The 19,113-nt window shown below is 46.0% G+C and overlaps 1 protein-coding gene across 6 annotated transcripts in view; it reads left to right on the forward strand.

Moving 5' to 3' along the window:
* Positions 1 to 19,113, forward strand: part of ZDHHC3 (zinc finger DHHC-type palmitoyltransferase 3) — a 61,178-nt gene that overhangs the window by 11,522 nt on the left and 30,543 nt on the right. For 3 of the 6 annotated variants that reach the window (XM_055280316.2, XM_055280326.2, XM_055280334.2), the window contains exons 2-3: positions 6,634 to 6,967; positions 7,409 to 7,506. In XM_055280316.2, the coding sequence (XP_055136291.1) occupies positions 6,658 to 6,967; positions 7,409 to 7,506 (408 nt within the window). In that variant the 5' untranslated portion in view covers positions 6,634 to 6,657. The remainder of the gene's footprint in view (positions 1 to 6,633; positions 6,968 to 7,408; positions 7,507 to 19,113) is intronic. The other 3 variants (XM_055280355.2, XM_055280344.2, XM_063611003.1) reach the window with 1 other exon arrangement.

A 19,113-nucleotide genomic window follows, 5' to 3' on the forward strand; every position in this document is an offset into this window, starting at 1 on the left:
TGTTGCCCTCATACCTCCCTGGACTTGTTGGCCTCTGGACTCAGACCTCTCATCTGTCTTGCCTGTCACTTCTAGAGTGGCCTTGCCACAGCATGAGTACTATTCCTGCACAACTTTCCTTAGAAACTGTATGGCTCACCAGTACCTTTCAGGATGAAATCCCATCTCATTATGAAATTTAGAGGCTTTCTAAAACACAGCTTTCTCCTACCTATAAAGCCTCATCTCCAATCACCTCCTCTCTTTCCTACAAAGCCTGCATGTGTCCACAGACATGCACACAGCCCTGGTCATCCTGCCCCTCCCCTTCCCCACTAGTACCACCAATTTTCCTGCCAGGCCCACCCAGCCCCCCTTGCCTTTTTTTTGTTGTTGTTGGAAGAATTTCATTTATTGAATGTAATTCATTTATCAAAAAAATGAATAAATGAATGGCTTTCAAATTAAATAGATACATCAACTTCAAATTCAATAATCTCATATCTTTGAACACCAGTTTCATCATTGGTAAAATAAACAGTTTGAACAAAATTATCTCTAAGATTCTTCACTATTCTAAAATACCAAGATCTACGTATACATATAAGTATCACCTTTCAACTTTTGGGTTATATTAGCTCATTTAGTAACTATGCCAGAATAACACTCACTTTTATTCCAAGGCTTGCCTGACTCATCTTCTCAAGCCCAAGAGCCAAGACACATTCTGCCACACCTTAAAGGAAAATGTAATTATTTTGAAAATTCAAATTTCCAAACACCAACAAAATACTATTAAATACTTCAATTCAAATAAGTATGTCAAGTGAGCGCACAGTGGCTCGAACTTATAGTCCCATCAGTTTGGGAGATCAAAGCAGACAAATTGCTTGAGGCCAGGAGGTCAAGACCAGCCGGGCAACATAGTGAGACTCTGTCTCCACAAAAATTTAAAAAATTAAAATGTTTGAAAAATTAGCTGAGTGTGGTGGTACATACCTGTAGTCCTAGTGACTTGGTAGGCTGAGGCAGGAGGTCACTTGAGCCCAGAAATTCTGTCTCTAAATAAATAAGCCAATTTAAATAAAATATAAAAACATACTATAATCCCACAAAGGTTGTTGTTGTTGTTGTTTGTTTGCTTTTTTTTTTTTAAAGAAAATATATGCTTTTATTTTTCCGTGATTACAAACACAACTGAATATCAAGTGCACAAAGTAAGAATTATACGGGGAAAAAAAATCAGATACGTTCATATATATATCACCTTTTCAAGGCTATTTCCATCCAGAATAACCTTGGTTTGCCAGGGCCAATGGAAAGAAGTCACAAAATCACCTTTAGTCAAATTTGTGTGTTTGCTTTCTTCTATAATTCCAATACCTCCACCATCAACGATTTGAGATAGCTGCCAAGGTGTTATATAATCAGTGCCACTGTCTTCATTCATTCTGCAACGAAGGCTGTCACTTCACACTTGGAAGGTTGCACAGCGGCCAGGCAGAGGCGCTCCTCACTTCCCAGTCGGGGTGGCGGCCGGGCATAGGCACTCCTCACATCCCAGACGGGGCGGCCGGGCAGAGGCGCTCCTCACTTCCCAGATGGGGTGGCCGGGCAGAGACGCTCCTCACATCCCAGATGAGGCAGCCGGGCAGAGGCACTCCTCACTTCCCAGACAGGGCAGCCGGGCAGAGGCGCTCCTCACTTCCTGGACGATGTGGCGGCCGGGCAGAGGCGCTCCTCACTTCCTAGACGGGGTGGCCGCTGGGCACAGGCGCTCCTCACTTCCCAGACAGGGCCCCCTTGCCTTTTTGTAAGCAGTGTGCTTCACTTGGCTCCAGGCTCTGCTCAGAGCCCACCGCTTCAGAAGTCCTTGCCATGAAAAAGTCTCTTTATTTCACTTATGGTTGTTGGGGTTTTTGTTGCTTTTGGTGTTCGGGTTTTTCTGGTACTATTTGTCCCTTTTTTGTAGTATTCATTAGTCACCTATGTGTTGGCATTATTGTGGGTGTGTCTGCTTGATGTATGTGACCACTCAGGAACTATTGATTTGAGCACATATACCAAACACTAGGCTACAGAGCTAAATAAAGTGAGACTTGCAGGTTAGTAGAAAAAAAGCAAATAAGACTAGTGTTATTAGGTTGTGAGCTGGGGGAGGGAACTGGCAGGGCCTGAGCAGGGCAGCACACACACATTATTGTCCACATCATCCCTCATGTGTGAGCCCCCTGCACAGCTCCTTGCATTTAGTGGCTGCTCCATGAATGTCTTTTTGAGTTGAACTGAATAAAGAGGAGTTTTTAGAGAGCAAATAGGGCAAGGGGCTGGGGTAAAGGAGACAGGGAGGGGGAACTAGAGGAGGCTGCCCCTCTGAGAGTATGTGCTGGCAGGGGTGGTTTGGGGTTTAGGGCCCATCTTCCGGGCCCTGTCCCAGAAGCCTGAGCAACCAGTTCTGCCCAGCTCCCTGGAAGTAAGGACACTTGTAGGGAGGTGGGTCCTTGGCAAAGGTCTACTGCTCAACCCTAAGGATTGGAGTTTCCCTAATTCAAAATAGAAAAGGAAAAGGGGGTCCATATTTGCCTTTTTTGTTTTTGTTAGGGGCAGGATAAAGGGACATATACAGTTTGTTTCACGGTAGGGTTTTCTTTTTTTTTTGCCATATTTCTCAGATTTTCAGTTGGCTAATTTAAGGAACAAATCCTTTCTTGAAAGCTACTTTTGTTGCTTTTGGGAGGTCTGAGCGTTAAGCAACCTTTTTATAGCAGTATGCCTTTCTTGGTTTCAATTGGGATATTTTGAAACTCTAAGTGTAGAATGTGCCCTTCAGGTCAGGACCTGGTGTCTGGCCCTACCAGGTACACCTTTGGCTTGGTCCTTTCCTAGATCACAGGTTCTTGCTCACCAGTGAGGGTCATGGGAAAACGGAGCTCCTCTGTACACTCTTTGGTCCCACATTGTTTGAGGATAGAACATTCTGGTTACTTGAGTAAGAGACAGTCCGCTTACCTCATGGTCCTACTTGACACGCTCTCCACCGTGCAGAATATGGTCACAGTCCTGAAAGTAAGCAGACAGTGCCTCTAAGAGGTGGGCCTGGGATCACAAAGCTCATGCATTCATTTAATCAACACATGTATTAAGTGGCTACTCTGTGCCAGCCACTGGGCTAATAAGGGAGGGCCTCCTCCCCTCAAGGACTATATGGTGAAGAGCTTAGCAGTTGTTCCCCGAAGGCCTATTACCCAAAATGACTACCCTTTTGCAAATAAATCTAACAAGACTTAGTTTATTTGCTTTTCTTGCCCACAGTCAATTAACAGTAGTAAATAGAGGATATGTAGGGATGATTGGTGACCGTAGACACAGAAATGAATAGGCAGGAATGGAGGAGGAAGACAAAGGATCATATACAGAGATGCCAGAATGGCAATTATAACAGTCTGAGCAAGCCAGTTGATGTGAAGCCGAGACCCAGTGAATTTCAGTAGCCCTGAGGACATCATTACCTAACACACTCTAGTAGGTGATGTTCCTGGTAATAACTCTAAATAAATCATTCCAGAAGAAATGGTTGATTATTGTGCTTAAGGCACAAACAGCTATAATACCCCTCCCCTCCCTCCCTCCCTCCCTTCCTTCCTTCCTTCCCTCTCTCCCTTTCTGTTTTAAGATTTCCATCTTAACCATCCAAATAGTTAAAGTGTGTTTCTGCTTGGAAACAAGTCACATTTATCTGGGAAGTTACTTGTGTGGAAGGGCTTATTCCTCAACAAAACCGTGCACATGGAACATAACTCTTGTTTAATCAAATCATTGTCATAAATACAATCAAGAATGAGGAATTGTCAAAGGCTAGAATGCAACCACTCTGAATATTCTCTGAATATAATTTAATCACTGGAAGTATCTAAGGAGAATTGCTCTAAAATTTATTTTCAGTGATCATCCATTTATGAAAACCATACCGTTTATGATAAAGAACAGTTTGATAGAGTATACAGGTTATGGGGAAGTGGCCCGCAGGCTGCAGATGACAAGAGGTTTTGCCGTCATAGATGTGGATGGGACAGTGAGTTGTAACTGACGATCTCTATCACACCAAGCTGTTCTGCCAGGGAAGCAGGATCTGTTATTTATTTGATAGCCAACAACTGCTTGGAACCAGGCATCAGCAAACTTTTCTATAAAGAGCCAGAAAGTAAATGTCTAGGGCTTGTGGATTACAGCTATTCAACTCTTGCCATTGTAATACAAAAGCAGCCAGAGACAATTTATAATCGAATGACATGGCTGTGGTCCAACAAAACATTGTTTTTGAGCTTAAATAGTAATTGTGAGAACACAGGTGATATAAATATAAATCTGTATGGCAGTAGGAAAAACCAAAAGAATGCTTGCAACTGGAGGTTGTCAAAATGTAGAGCTTCAATCAGCTTTTGAATCATTGTGCGATATCAGCTTTTCTTTTCTTTGGTTTTCCTTGAACAGAGTTTGTAATTTTAGAATTTGCTGGGCGCAGGTCAGGTCCCAGACATCCCTGATCTCTGATCTTCTACTGTCCTGTTTGGTGCTTCAGAAGGTGGGCCTGCATCTTTTAATGCATTTAAGTTGTCTCTGGCAGGACTGCATTGCCACTGTCCTCTGGAGAGTACAGGATTGCTCTGTTAGAAAATTTTGGTTGATGGACCACCAGGAACCAAGACTTTTACTCTACTTGAAATGGTTATTTATTTATTTTAAGACAGAGTCTCCCACTGTCGCCCAGGCTGGAGTGCAGTGGCGCGATCTCAGCTCACTGCAAGCTCCGCCTCCTGGGTTCACGCCATTCTCCTGCCTCAGCCTCCCGAGTAGCTGGGACTACAGGTGCCCACCACCACGCCCAGCTAATTTTTTGTATTTTCAGTAGAGATGGGGTTTCACCGTGTTAGCCAGGATGGTCTCAATCTCCTGACCTCATGATCCACCTGCCTTGGCCTCCCGAAGTGCTGGGATTACAGGCGTGAGCCACTGCGCCCGGCCGAGATGGTTATTCTGTCTCTATGTGTCATGACTTCTTGTTCCCTAACACAGTGATAGCGACTGTATTTGTTGAGTCGATATTCCTTTGGGCAAATACGTAATAGCACATTTAGCTGCCTTTCAGCCGTTAGTTCTCTGCCATCTTGGGAGGAGTGGCCCTGTCCTTATTCTTCATTATTAGTCTGTGCAACTTTCTACTCTAGAATGTCTGTCATTTTGAATAGTGGTTACTGGTCTGCCCTCCTAGCTTTTTGGACATGTCCTTACTGTTCATAACAATACCGAAAGCCTGCCTTTGCCCGTCAGAGCCATAGTCTTCAGGAAGCACACATGGCCAGTGCTGCTTTTGAGTGATTTCTTCTGATGTGTAGTTGAGTTCTCAAAAGACAGAGATATTTCTTGCCTGTGTTGTAGCCTGCGCTATGGGTGGGTTTTCCATGGCACTTACATCTGGTGGGGAGCTTGAGCCATCACAGTTTCTAACTGAGAAACCTGGTTGGTGATGCAACAGGCCAAAGAGAATAAGACAAAGAAGAAGAGAAGGGAAATCTATGCTTTCTGTGACTTGCAGCACATGCTGTGGATAGATATTAGTCACTGATTCTTGGTTATTTCGTTGCTGTCTCCAGAGACTTGAATTGCAGCTTCTAGAGAGAAAGGGTGCTTTGCTCAGCACTTGTTTCTGAAGGAATGGATGTGTTTGCTAGAGAAACACATTTCCTCCCATAACCTGTGAGGTGTACAGAGTGTTATGATCTGTATCATTCATCATAAGCTCCTCCACCAGTTCCCTCAACCTTCATACCAGCAATCCTGGGAGGAGGTGGCCAGGGCTGGAATGTAGGTGTTTTCACAGGTGAGGAAACAAAGGCACATGAAGCACCCCTCAGCCAGGTGGTAGGAAAACATCTTTGAACTCTCTCCCCTTCTCTCTGCCTCTCCTTGCCTTTTAGGTCAAAATTTGAACATATCTATTGAGGCATTGTCTACCCAGTAGATCTCTAATGACCAAGGAGACCTAGGTTCTAGTGCCACCTCTAAATTGCCAGGCTGGGCTGGGTGCCGTGGCTCACGCCTGTAATCCCAGCACTTTGGTAGGCCTAGGTGGGTGGATAACTTGAGCTCAGGAGTTTGAGATCAGCCTAGGCAACATGGTGAAACCCCATGTCTACAAAAAAATATAAAAATTAGCCAGGTGTGGTGGTGCATGCCTGTAGTTCTAGGTACTTGGGAGGTTGAAGTGGGAGGATTGCTTGAGCCCGAGGTGGGAGGTCGAGGCTGCATTGACCTAAGGTGGTGCCATTGCACTCCAGCCTGAGTGACAGAGTGAGACCCCACCTGGTCTCAAAAAAAAACGTAAATTGGCAGGCTGTGTTGCCTGCTTCTGCTGTGGCTGACCTTGGGCAAGGCATTTACCCTTTAGAGGCTCCCTTTTTATTATCTGTCATGTGAAGCCCCTGTTTCAAGAAGGCTAAATTGACTCTCAGAATCAGGGAAGAGAACTCATGTTTTAAATGAACAAGGTGATTAGGTGGCTTTGCACGTAGGGGATGCAGATAGGTAATCACAACTCACTTTGGGAGTAATTTTGTCAAACCTCCAAGTTTCTGGATTCTTTCCTCTCTCTTTCAGATGCCAGTATGGACAGAATAGCTTATGATGCTTATCCCCACCCACCACTTCCGAGACATTGAGCGGAAACCAGAATACCTCCAGCCGGAGAAGTGTGTCCCACCCCCCTACCCTGGTCCTGTGGGAACCATGTGGTTTATCCGTGACGGCTGTGGCATCGCCTGTGCCATTGTTACTTGGTTTCTGGTCCTCTATGCGGAGTTTGTGGTCCTCTTTGTCATGCTGATTCCATCTCGAGACTACGTCTATAGCATCATCAACGGAACTGTGTTCAACCTGCTGGCCTTCTTGGCCCTGGCCTCCCACTGCCGGGCCATGCTGACGGACCCCGTGAGTATGTCTGGGCTTGTTTTGACCAGCCCACATTCTCCCCCTCTGGCCCTGGCATGGCCACAGCCTGCATGTTCCCCCTGGACCTTGGGGATTTGGAGGATAGTAGGGCCAGGGGAGGGTGAGGAAGTAGATCTCTGCCTTGTTCAGAGTTCTTTGGAGTTCTGGCTAGGGAAGAGGGGTCAACACTTTTACCACAGCCTATCTGTCTTGGTTAAATGATACTATAAGTACATGGATATATACATTCATTGGGCCTGCTGTGGGAGGGGTTTGGTCTAGGGGAAACCTGGCCTCTGGTTAAAAAGACACAGATAACCTTGAAGACTGGGGCCAGATGATCAGAGCAGAAAGCATGCTGGAGGGTTGGGTCAGGATGGGGCTTCCCAGTGGAGACAGTGGTGGAGCTAGGTGGACTTGAAATTAAAGCCACATCCAATTCCAGGAACCTGCACGGAAATGGCCTTCACTTTGCTTGGGCGAGGTGCATCTTTTCCTGAAAAGCTGGACAAGCCTGTTTCAGGCCGCAGCAAGTGCCTCTTGGTGAATATCTGTGGGTAAAGCAGTAGTGTTCTGCTCAATGACTTAGCTAAATATACCAAGCTGCGCACGTGGCTATTGAATGTTTGTGCACCCTGGTATTAAACCCTCTGTTCTGTTCCTTTTCTTGTATGGGAAAAGCAAGAGAATACATTATTTGATAAAGACCTCCTGTGGCTTGTTTCAGTACGTGGGACCTGTGTGTTTAAATTAAGAGAGGGAAAGCACTGCTACTAGCAGTGACACCGGTCATACAGATTTTGTCTCTGTGAGCCCCAGGGAAAGTATGATAGTGATGATGATAATGGGCCTGAGCTAGTTCTTGTCTCAAAGGGCTCCATTTCCTGCCGGTTCAGGTGGTGGATTATTATTAATCCATCCCAAAGGAAAGCAGCTTTCCCAACTCAATTACACGTCAGCCACTGGTCCAGACAGCATCTCTGTTCATGTGCATGCCTCAGGGAGACCAAACACACCGGCAGGCAGGGGCCTGTTGGCCTAGTATTTAGCACTGCATGTGGGACAGCCATCACCTGAGGGAAGCCATGTATATGGGTATAATCCTAAGTGTCCCCAAACACAAGGATATGAAAGAGTTTTCCCAGCAGCATCTATATGGTCATGCTGAAAATAAGTTAAGGATTTATTCAGAAATGTTTATGATACCATTGCTATTGGAGATATAGAAGTAAAAAACATTGCTTTGCTCAGTTCATAGTTTACTGTCTACTAAGCCCCAGATACTGTTCTTACCCTCAAGATGCCCTCTGTCTAGAAAAGACAGGTGACGGTAACCCTGTGTGATGAAGGTTCAATCCACAGAAAGAAATGTGGATTGCTGTGGGAGAACAAGGGTGGGGAGATTAATCAATCTATAGAGGTGACTGCTTGGAGGAAGCGATGCCCAAGCCAGCTCTTGTCCAAGCAGTGGACATTGAGGACAGGAAGGCAGGCAGAGGGAGCAGCTTGCACAGAGACATAGGAATGCAGGAGCATGGCTCCTCTAGGCACGAGGAGTGGTGGGAACTTAGGAAGAGAATGGATTTAGGTTGGTGATGTGGGTGAGGTGCCTAAGGAGGAGGATAGGAGTTGGATGATGAGGGGCAGTTTAGGGCCCCTAAGGATTTTCAACACATCTTAAACAAAACTGTCATTTTACAAGTCTCACTCTGGCAGTAGTGAGGAGGAGTGACACTGGTGTGGGAATAAAATGAATGGCCATGTTTCCTGAGTGCCCATTCTGTGAGAGATTGCTTTCTGAGCAATGGCTACAGCTATGAGCAAGACAGATGCAAATTCCTGCCCTTGTGAAGCTCACTTTGTAGTGACAGGGTCAGGTAGGAAGGACATGATTGAACAGGGTATTTGGAAAGTGGCAAGTGCTTTAAAGACAATAAGACAAAGTGACCAGGATGATGTGCTGTTGACTTTCTGGGGCAAAGGGGGACTACTTTAGATCAAGGTGGTCTAAGAAGGCATCTCTGAGGTGGTGCCTTTTGAGCTGACCTGAATGACACGGAGCTACAAGCCAGGCAAACGAAGATCCAAGGGTAGAGAAAAGAGTAGATTCAAAGGCCCAGAGACAGAAACATGCTCAGCACATCTGAGAAACAGGACTAGGACCAGAGTGATCAAAACATGGTAGGTGGGGGTAAGAGTGGTTGGAAGAGGTGAAGAGGGCCTCAGAGGCCAGATTGTGCAGGGCCTGGCAGGCCTCATGAGAACTTTGGATTTTATTCTAAGTGCAGCCGGCAGCCTTCAGAGAGACAGAGTGTGATCTGATTTGCATTGTGCTTGCAATGGAGGTTCAAGGTGTTACAAGTAGAAGCAGGGGCACTAGAGGTATTGCAGTGGTCCAGGCAAGACATGGTGGTGGCTCGGACCAAAGTGAGAGCAGTGAAAACAGAGAGAAGCTGTTGGATTTGGAGTCTGTTTTAAGCTACTAGTTTTCAATGCTGCCTGTACCATCTCTTGGAGAGCTGTTTAAAAGTACTGATGGCTGGGCCCCACCCCCAGAGACTACTATAATTGGTCTGGGGGCAGGGCCTTGGGTATTCGAATGCTTTAGAGCTCCCATGTTTCCCTCACATTTCCCTCTTAGGCCAGGCCTGAGAATGCAGTTCAGAACTGACAGAATGGAGAGAGATTGGAGAGTGTACCTTCCAGAGTCTTAGCTAGAGCAGCTTGGGGAGCACTGGTGCCCGTTATTGATTTTGGAGGAGAAATCAAGGCTTATGTTCTAGTCAGACTGCTACTATATTATGTGCAAGCAGAAATGCTAGATGGGCAGTAGATAGTCAGTCTGGAGCTGATGGAGGATCAGGGTTGGAGAGAGTGTGTGTGGAGGTCATTGGTTTCTGGAAGGCATGTGAAAACAGGGAACTGGATGTTGGGCAGTGAGAGGGGAGGCTTCTGCCCTGGCATTCCCACTGTACTCACATACATGGGTTCTTTACCCACCGCATTGAAGCATACAGCCTCTCCAGGGACCTTGGCCAGCTGGCCCTTGCAGTGGGTACAGGAGAGCGTGATTCTCATTGTAGTGTGTTGCCAGCTTCCAATCCCAAAGCAGTGAGAGGCACAGACTGTATCCTAAACAACAGTTAGCTTCCCAGAGGTGTATTTTGCTGGTAGCCCCAAAGAAAACTGGCCCCCAAAATGAAGAATTTGTCAAATACCATTAGTAAGGGAAGCAACTGAAACCATGTTCTATAGATGTGCCCTATTTTAGGGTCTTCATGCTACCACCTGCCTCTCCCCATCCTCAGCACATGATATCTCATGCAAAACCCAGTATGCAAAACAGAGAGGTGGGGCTGCAGAAGTGGGAGCTCCTAAGGCACTGTTGGGGCACCCTGGGTTTCCAAGGAGCAGAGTTGGAAGCCCAGGTGATAAGCAGGTAAGTTAGGGGTTCCTTATTAATACTGCAGAGGAGTCTTTTTTTAGAAAGTGGTTGCTGCAGGGTTCTAAGGAGTTCCCTAATGGGACTATGTTTTATATCTCAAGAATTCATGTTGCACATACTTTTTCAGAACAGTTTATATCCAAAGGTTATAAGCAATGTATGCATTGTGTATCACTTTGGCTTGTTATCATTACTAGTTTAAAAAAAAATATATATATATATATATAAAACCTTATGGTCTCCCTCAAGCAGTTACTTTACCGCTTTCAGCTTTGAAATAATTATTCTAAGTGTAACATCTGAACAATTGCAACCACCATAGCCTTCTGGACCATTTATCAGTGATTTACTCCAATGTAGCAGTAGATAGATCCACACAGAGCTTGAAAAGAAAAGGGAAGTGGGAAATGACTCACAGATGTGTAAACAGTCCCCTTGGAAGTGAGACAGCCATTTGAGAAATAGGGCAAAAGGGACAGTTCTCTAAACAGAGGGAGGAGGACAAATGGACAGAGGAGGAGGGCAGGCGCCTCACTTGACAGGCACGCTGGCCTGGAGGTGGCGTGGGTGTGGGCAGGAGCACAAGTCAGGCTCATGTTTGGTCTCCTGACCTTGCCTCCTTCTCCTTGCCCACTCTGAGGTTGCATAATTTAATCATAGGAGCTTTCTGTGTTCTGGAAACACCTTAGACGTTTAGAAGTCTAGAATGGCTCCATGTGTCCTGAGGAGGCAGCCTCTTGAAGACAAACTGGACTCAGAAACCCTTATCTTACTACCCCTCTCTCTCTTTTCCTCATTTCTCGGTTTCACCACCTTTTCTTTTCCAAATTCCTCATTCTCTGAGCTCCCTCAGGAATCCTGAGGGGCTTCTTTATTTCTGAGACAATGTCTGTCTCCCAGAAGATGCTTAAACCTGACAGATGTAGATTGTTTCATTTTGTCCCGGCTGCCAGGAAGCTCAAAGCCAAGTGTTACACAATCACAGTAATTGTATAAACCCTTATGATCAGCATTTTTTTGCCCCTCCTTTTTTGGATCTTATCGTTTATTAACTTCATAAATTATTTCAAATCTGAGACTTGAGAAAAGGAGGAATATACACTCACTTGTCACTTGATGGGGATAAGTTCTGAGAAATGCGTTGTTAGGCAATTTGACCATTGTGCAAACATCATAGACTGTACTTACACAAACCGAGATGGTACAGCCTACTGCACACCTACGCTGTGTTGAATAGCCTCTTGTTCCTAGGCTACAAACCCATGCAACGTGTTACTGTACTGAATATTGTGGGCAACTGTAACACGATAATATTTGTATATCTAAACATAGAAATGGTACAGTAAAAACATGGTATTATAATCTTGAGGGACTTGTCATTGACTGAAACATCATGATGTGCATGACTGGATTTATAGTCAATTTAACCACATTGTTAAGGAAAAGAAAATTCGTCTGTCTGCCTGCTCCCCCACCCCGACCACTCTTGAATCCCACTCTGTGAACACCTTGCTATAAACAGACCTCCATGACTATCTCAGACCACTACCAGCCACTGATTTTCATTTCGGCTGCCAAAAGTCATTGAGTGGAAATATTGGGGCTCACTTCAAACGTGCAATTGGTATTCCCTTCTGGAGTCTCTTTCAGCAGCCTTACAGAGCATGTGCTGTATTCAGAGCCCAGGTGGCAAGTATTTCCTGGAAGGGTAGCATGGCAGCATGATGTTGGACCTGTGGGAACATAGAAGAGGAACAGCAGGCCAGGTGCTGGATGCAGCCAGAGAAGGGCCTTGCCCATCTTGCCCAGAGGTATTGGCACATTCACTGCATCAGGTTAGGAGACTTGCCTGAGGGTCCATTGGAGTATCTTGCTGCATTCTCCCTCATGCCAGGCAACTTCTCACCCCTGCCCCCGAGCAACTTACAAATCCCAACAGGAAAAGCTTTCTGGCTCCAGAGAGAGGAAAGCAGCCCATTTGGGGACCAACTAGCTACCTTTTACTTTTCTGTGGAGGAGACACATGGCCAGTGATGCAGGCCTGGGGTTGGTTGCCATGCTCCTGGGAGAGCTGTTAGAAGGAGTTTCTGCCCAGACTGGTGGGTGTGCACGAGCTTTGATCCCACGGCCCTGCAACAATTTAAGCAGGTTTTCATTCTTGTTGCTTGAAATGGATGGAATGTTGAGTCCTTGAAATTATTGGCATTTCTTTAGAACCTGTCTCCACTACTTTCCATTGTTTCTTTTTATATTATCATATTATGCTAGATACTTATTCAAACAGCCTTAGTATCCTAGGCCTGTTTCAATCTTAATACTAGTGTGCTGAGGTAGTTGTTGGTGGTAGAATGATGTTGTGACATCAGGCAATTAAAATAAAGTCTTTTCCAAGTCACTTAACAGAAATACCTGGTAATGATATGTTTGTCTTCTGATAGTGGCATAGGTTCTAGACTTGGATTGCCTGGGTCAGAACCCTACTTCTTTTTTTTTTTTTTTTTTTTTTTGAGACGGAGTCTCGCTCTGTCGCCCAGGCTGGAGTGCAGTGGCGCAATCTCGGCTCACTGCAAGCTCCGCTTCCCGGGTTCACGCCATTCTCCTGCCTCAGCCTCTCCAAGTAGCTGGGACTACACGCGCCCACCACCACACCTGGCTAATTTTTTGTATTTTTTAGTAGAGACGGGGTTTCACCGTGGTCTTGATCTCCTGACCTCGTGATCTGCCCGCCTTGGCCTCCCAAAGTGCTGGGATTACAAGCGTGAGCCACCACGCCCAGCCCAGAACCCTACTTCTGCCACTTATTAGCTGTGTTACCTTGGGAAGATGCTTGACTTCCCTGCCTTTGTTACCTCATGTTTAAAATGGGGAATACCACAATCTCTACCTCATAGGTTTGTTGTCAGAAGTAACTAACAAAATACAGTTTTGTCACAAAGCATTTGGAACTATGCCTAGCCTATAAATGCTCAATAAATGTATCATTATTCAGCTTGAGTTTATTGAATACATTCTTCGTGCCAGGCCCTAAGCAGTTTGCTGAGCTACAAGTTGACAGATGTTGTCTTGTCTTCCAGGAATGTCCTGTCACGTAGGAGAGAGAGTGTGTAATTAAATGATGTGTTCCATACTATACATACAAGCTGTGGTAGCACAAAGGCTAAGTAATGGGTTCTGCCTTGGGTGTGGCCTGGGGCCATGAGGAAGTAACCGAGAAGGTGATCCCTGGGTGCATTTTAATTTGGGTGCTAGAAGCAAGGAGGTGCCTGGCAAGTTGGAGCAGGTGAGGGTTGGGTTGGTGCTTAAATGGAGCCCCTGAGGGTAGAAAGGAAAACTTAGAATGTTGCCTTTGGGAAACTCCAAATAGACCACAGGGAGGGACTGTTTACGGAGGGAGGTGGCACTGGATTGGTAGTCCAGGGCTGAGATATGGTAGCCTCAAGAGCCCTGCCCAGGAGCTCAGACTCTGGTCCATGGTCCCTAGGGAGCCAGTGAAGGTTTTAGGCCAGGGGAATAATGTGATCAGATTTCCATTAAAGAAAATTCACTCTGGAAATTAGTGGGGAGAAAGGATAGAAGTGGGTTGCAGGATTTGAGGGAGAGACTAGAGGCAGGAAGACCTGGGAGATGCTCTAATAATCTGGGGCAGATGATGATGGGCTGAACTAAGGCATGATGGTGGCGTGGAGGGGAGAGCATGGGATTCAAGGCACAGTCTGAGGCAGAATTAACCTGGTGGAGTGAATGGGATGTGGGGAAGAGGATTAGAGGAATTGGTGGTGATTACTGGATTTCTACCCCAGGTGACAGGGTACATGGATATGCCATGGGCCAGGAAAGGGAGAATTGAGGGAACAGTTTGGGGAGAAAGCAGCAGGTTCCGTTTTAGCTGTGCACAGTGCCTTTGGGACAGCCAAATAGAGAGATCTGCAGATTCAAGGGGTCTGAGTTGGAGCTTGTGATTGGAGCATTATCACTGAGTGATGGTGGAAGTAGAGTTGAAGATTGTTCAGGAGAGAGTGCAGAATGAGCAGGGAAGGAAGGAGTCTTGGGGTGAAACCCTGAACCCTGAGGAACACCAGTAGCCTGGATGGGCAGGATTCCAAGAGGAGGGGAGAGGCACAGCCCCACAGACAGGGAGAAGGACAGTGAGGAGACCCCAAGGAAGACAAGGGCTAAGAATTGACTTTTGGATTTGGCCACAGTGAGTTGCTCAGTGGCCTAGTGAGAACAGTTCCCTGGTACAGAGGGGACAGGTGCATGAACAGTAAGGGAGAGGTCAGCAGAGACATCAGGTATACAAGGCTTCAAGCAGCTTAGCTGTGAGAAGGGAGGGAGGGAGAGCTCAGAGCCTGATAAGAACACAAGGAGAAAGCTTGGAGGTAATGGTATGGGGTCCCTGAGGGCCAGGATTGACTTGAGCCTCATCTTCCAAAACAGTGGGTACCTGTGAGTCCAGGGACAGTGACACAGTGAGATGAGGAATATGAGAAGGATTTAACCCTAGCAGCCTTAATTTTCTCCAAAATAGAAAAGGAAGTGGGCAGGGGTCAAGGAAGGTACTAGAAGTTTGGGCTACCTACTAAGGGGAATGGCTGACCGAGGCACATCACACCCTACCTCACCCCTAAATACACACAGGTGCACATACAGGTACCATTATGTTCCTTCTGCACTGAAAACTCAGAGCTCTGTGCAGAGAATGTGGAAGGAGTTCTGCCATGACTAGAGCAGAAAAGCTTTAACAGCTTCTACACACTTATTTTAAAACAGACTTAAATTGGTTCCACTGTGGAGCCAAATATATATTTTGGAAGCTTTATGATCTGCTTTTTATGAGCCTATAGATTTTTTAAAGTGTTTTTACCTTAGTACAAAGAGAAAAGACTTTAAGAATATGTTTCAGGATGTTGGTAGTACTTGTCTTGGGGGATCAAATCAGAGTGAATTTTTCCTTTTCCACTTTTTCATCTGTATTTTCTTTCTTAAAACCATGAACAAGTATCACTTTGGAAATGAGAGAGATAAAGTCAGTGCATTTTGACCTGCTAGGCTTGCAGCAATGTGGAAGCTTCAAGACATCCCTGTGGAGTATATAAGAATGTGGGGTAGGGGGATAGGTGTTTCTCAGTAATGCAAGCATGACAGCAGTGACAAAAATGTCTCAGGCCTTCAACCCCCTGCTGTCTGTCCAGGATTGTAAAGAACAAAGTTCCTTACCATGAACTAATAACAAAGAGCTCTGAAATCTGTGGAGATGAGCCCAAAAGAGCATAATACGCATTTTAAAAAAGAATGAAACAAAAAGTTGCCTGAGGCAGAGACTGGAAAGTGTATGCATCAGACTCCTCAGTCTCCAGGGCTGGCCCAGCTGCTCTCTGGCTCTGAGAGGTGGGCTCAGGTGGTTGGATGGGTGGGGCCCTGCCTGAATGGAGGTGGACCTTTTGGAAGATTTATGCAAATGGAGTCGCATTTTGGGGGCACATGTTTAGAAAGGCTGAGCTGCTGAATGATATCTCTACTCATGGTCTGGAATAAATAGGCCGTAATGAGAATACCAAACAAGAGCTCTGATTCCCTTTATGGGTTAGAGGTTTCCTCTTGCAGTCTTTTATACAGGGCCCCCGGGGACTTACAGTACATTCTAGTGGCTGGGACCTTCTTAAAAACTGGGACTAAACAAAAAAATCACCTGGGCCATAATTTAGGAAAACTCAAGCCTCGTTGCTTCATCTCCTTGGGGGAAAGGATGTCCCCTTGCACTTTTTCTCTTATACACATGACAATAGTAACTTCTAGTTGTGGTTTTCTGGTTTTAGGATCCACACACAGTTGCCTAAACTCAATTACTTTTTACATGAAAGAGAACACAGCTGGGGGCAATGGCTCACACCCCTGTAATCCCAACACTTCAGAAGGCCAAGGCAGGAGGATTGCTTGAGTCCAGGAGTTCAAGACCAGCCTGGGCAACATAGTGAGACCCTGTCTCTAAAAAAAATTTTTTTAATTAGCTGGACCTGATGGCTCATGCCAGTAGTTCCAGCTAGTTGGGAGGCTGAGGTGGGAGGATCACCTGATCCTGGAAGGTCAAAGCTGCAGTGAGCCAAGATCATGCCACTGCACTCCAGCCTGGGCAACAGAGCAAGACCCTGTTTCAAAAAAAAAGAAAAAAGAGAGAATGAAAAATAAGGCCCTGTGGGCTTGAGACCCTGTCCTCTGCCTGGACCAGTGCCCTTCCCAGGCCCCCTTGGAAATCCACTTATGCCGTGTGATCTGGGCCCTGCCTCACCTTCATGAAACTTTCCAGACCCTGGCCCTTCACCAGTGCCTCACTGGTGGCCCGTTGGATGTCTCAAGGTGAGACAATAATGACATTTTGGTTACAAGCCTCAGGAAAGTTGATCATATTCCTACTTTGGATGGTTCCTCAAGTTTTTTTTTTTTGCTTGTTTTTAATGGATCATTTCCTTTTTGCAAAAGCCACATGTTTCTAATAGAACATTTAATAAATATAGTCAAGAAAATTAAAAGTACCTGTGATCCTCCTATATAGGGTCTCACTATGTTGCCCAGGCTGGTCTCAAACTCTTGGCCTCAGGCTGTCCTCCCACCTTGGCCTCCCAAGTAGCTAAGATTAGAGACATGTACCACCACACATTTTTTTTCTTTTTTCTTATTTATATGTATGTGTATATATATATAAAATCTATTATAGATGTTTCCTGTGTCAATAATTGTGTATTTTGATGGTATATTTAATGTCCAAAACTGTATTCTAACTGGTATTGTACATACCATGTGGTCCTTGCCCACCAAAATGTGTTTGCTTTTAAACTTTCTGTCATAGGCTTTTCTGACATCTGACTACATTTTGCAGACCAGATTTTTTTTCTACTTTTTTAACTTAAAAAACAAAGTAATGAAATACTTTAGAGAGTTGAAAGAGTATAAAGGACCTCGTTTCCACCCCACTCTCAGTCTGAACCTACAGCACTGAGGTGCGCTTGCATGTGAACAAGTGGTCCTTCAGACTTTCTCATTGCCTTCTTGTCTCCTGCTCCTTGTGAGCCTTTGGCTCCTCATCCTCAGTGGGGAAGCATGTCATTGCTCTGAATGACAGGTCAGCCAAGTGCTGCCCATCTCAGGAGTGAATAGGTCCTCACTGAGGCAGGAGAAGCAGAGGCTTGGCAGGGGAAGGGCTGGGGCCCAGCAAAGAGCATGTGAAGAGCAGACGACAGGAGATCTGTAGGCCCACCTCTAGGTCCGTGCTTGAACTGATTTTCCTCCCAGGTGCTCCTCTCCTGCTTAGTATCCACCAGGATCCTCCTGGCCTTCCTAGGATCCCCACTTTCAGTCCTCCTGCCTCCCTTTAGCTCCTGACGCACTGGTAGCCATGCCTTTCACTAGGTGCTCAGCCTCAGCAGCCTCACTGCATCTGCGCCTGTCCACCTGCCAGCTGTTTGAGGCCTGGGCTCCCATCGCTTCTTTGTACTTCCCACAGTGTTCGGCATGGTGTAGACCCTCAGGAGAGAGTTGTTGGTTGACTTGTCTCTGCAGTTTTCTTAGCTGGAATCTTAATCCACTGTGAGTCATTTTCTTAGTAAAAGACAGAAGTGCAGCTCCCTTGCATTTCCAGCACTTAAAGATTTTTCTGTTTCTTCAGTGGCTCTTCCCTTCCCGGAATTCTTTTATAGGAAAGATTCTGACACCCAGTCTTCATCCCTTCTGCCCTGGGAACCCCTCACTTGGCCTGTTATAATCCATCAGTCCAACTCTGGGGAGACCAGGGGTGCTCTATCTGAAACTCCAATTTGCCCACCCTAATAAACCATACTCTCACTCTGGGCCCATGCAGGATGTGGGGACAGTCTTAGTTTCTGTTCTTCTGATGTTGCACTGACTTCCCTGATTGTGGTATCTCATGGGTGCCTACTGAGGAGTGGAGCTTGCTGTGAAGTAGACCTGACACAGGGGCCAGGGCGGGAAGAGTGCCCCAGTCCAATGCCATAGCTGTGGCTTGACCTCATGTCAGGTGTGGTTCTTGTTTGGGAGCTGGGCCAAGCAGGCAGAGTTCCCAGGATGGCACATCCTTGGCTCCCTGTTGTCACTACTTCTTTCACCCCTTTGCTGGAAGCTGCTGGATCTTTTACCTTTCACTTTATGTCATACTGTGTACCAGGCCAGGGCATCTGGTACTGATCAAGGTAGACCCAATCATGGAGTTTCTGGTCTAGCACAGTAGCTCTCAGCCCTGGCTATAGAGTAGAAGACTCTGCTAGGGAGTGTAAAAAATGCAGATGTCTGGGCCATACTCCATGGTAGTTTTTTTATAGTAGTGCTGCATTAGTCTAGGCATCTGTAGTTTTTTAAAGCTGCAGCATTGGTGCCAACACCAGACCCAGAAAACAGACCACCATATACTGAGCACTTTATCTGTGGCAGTACCATCTGAGCCCTTTCTGCAAGTTGTCTATGTCTAGTTTAACCTTCTCAGTAATGCTGGGAATTAGATGAGTCCTGCCTCACTGATTAGGAAACTAAGGCATAGATAGGCCTACCTGTCAGTGGGCACACCACTCGCAAATGTAGAGCTCAGATTTAAAGCAAGGCCAGGAGACTTCCAAGCCAGCTCTAACCCCTTGTGCTATGCCACTGACTGATCTTCTGTCTTGCTTCTTGGACCTATATTCCCAGCTACCTTCCTGGGT

This window comes from Symphalangus syndactylus, chromosome 1 (genome assembly GCF_028878055.3).
Source record: "Symphalangus syndactylus isolate Jambi chromosome 1, NHGRI_mSymSyn1-v2.1_pri, whole genome shotgun sequence".
Classification (NCBI taxonomy): domain Eukaryota; kingdom Metazoa; phylum Chordata; class Mammalia; order Primates; family Hylobatidae; genus Symphalangus; species Symphalangus syndactylus.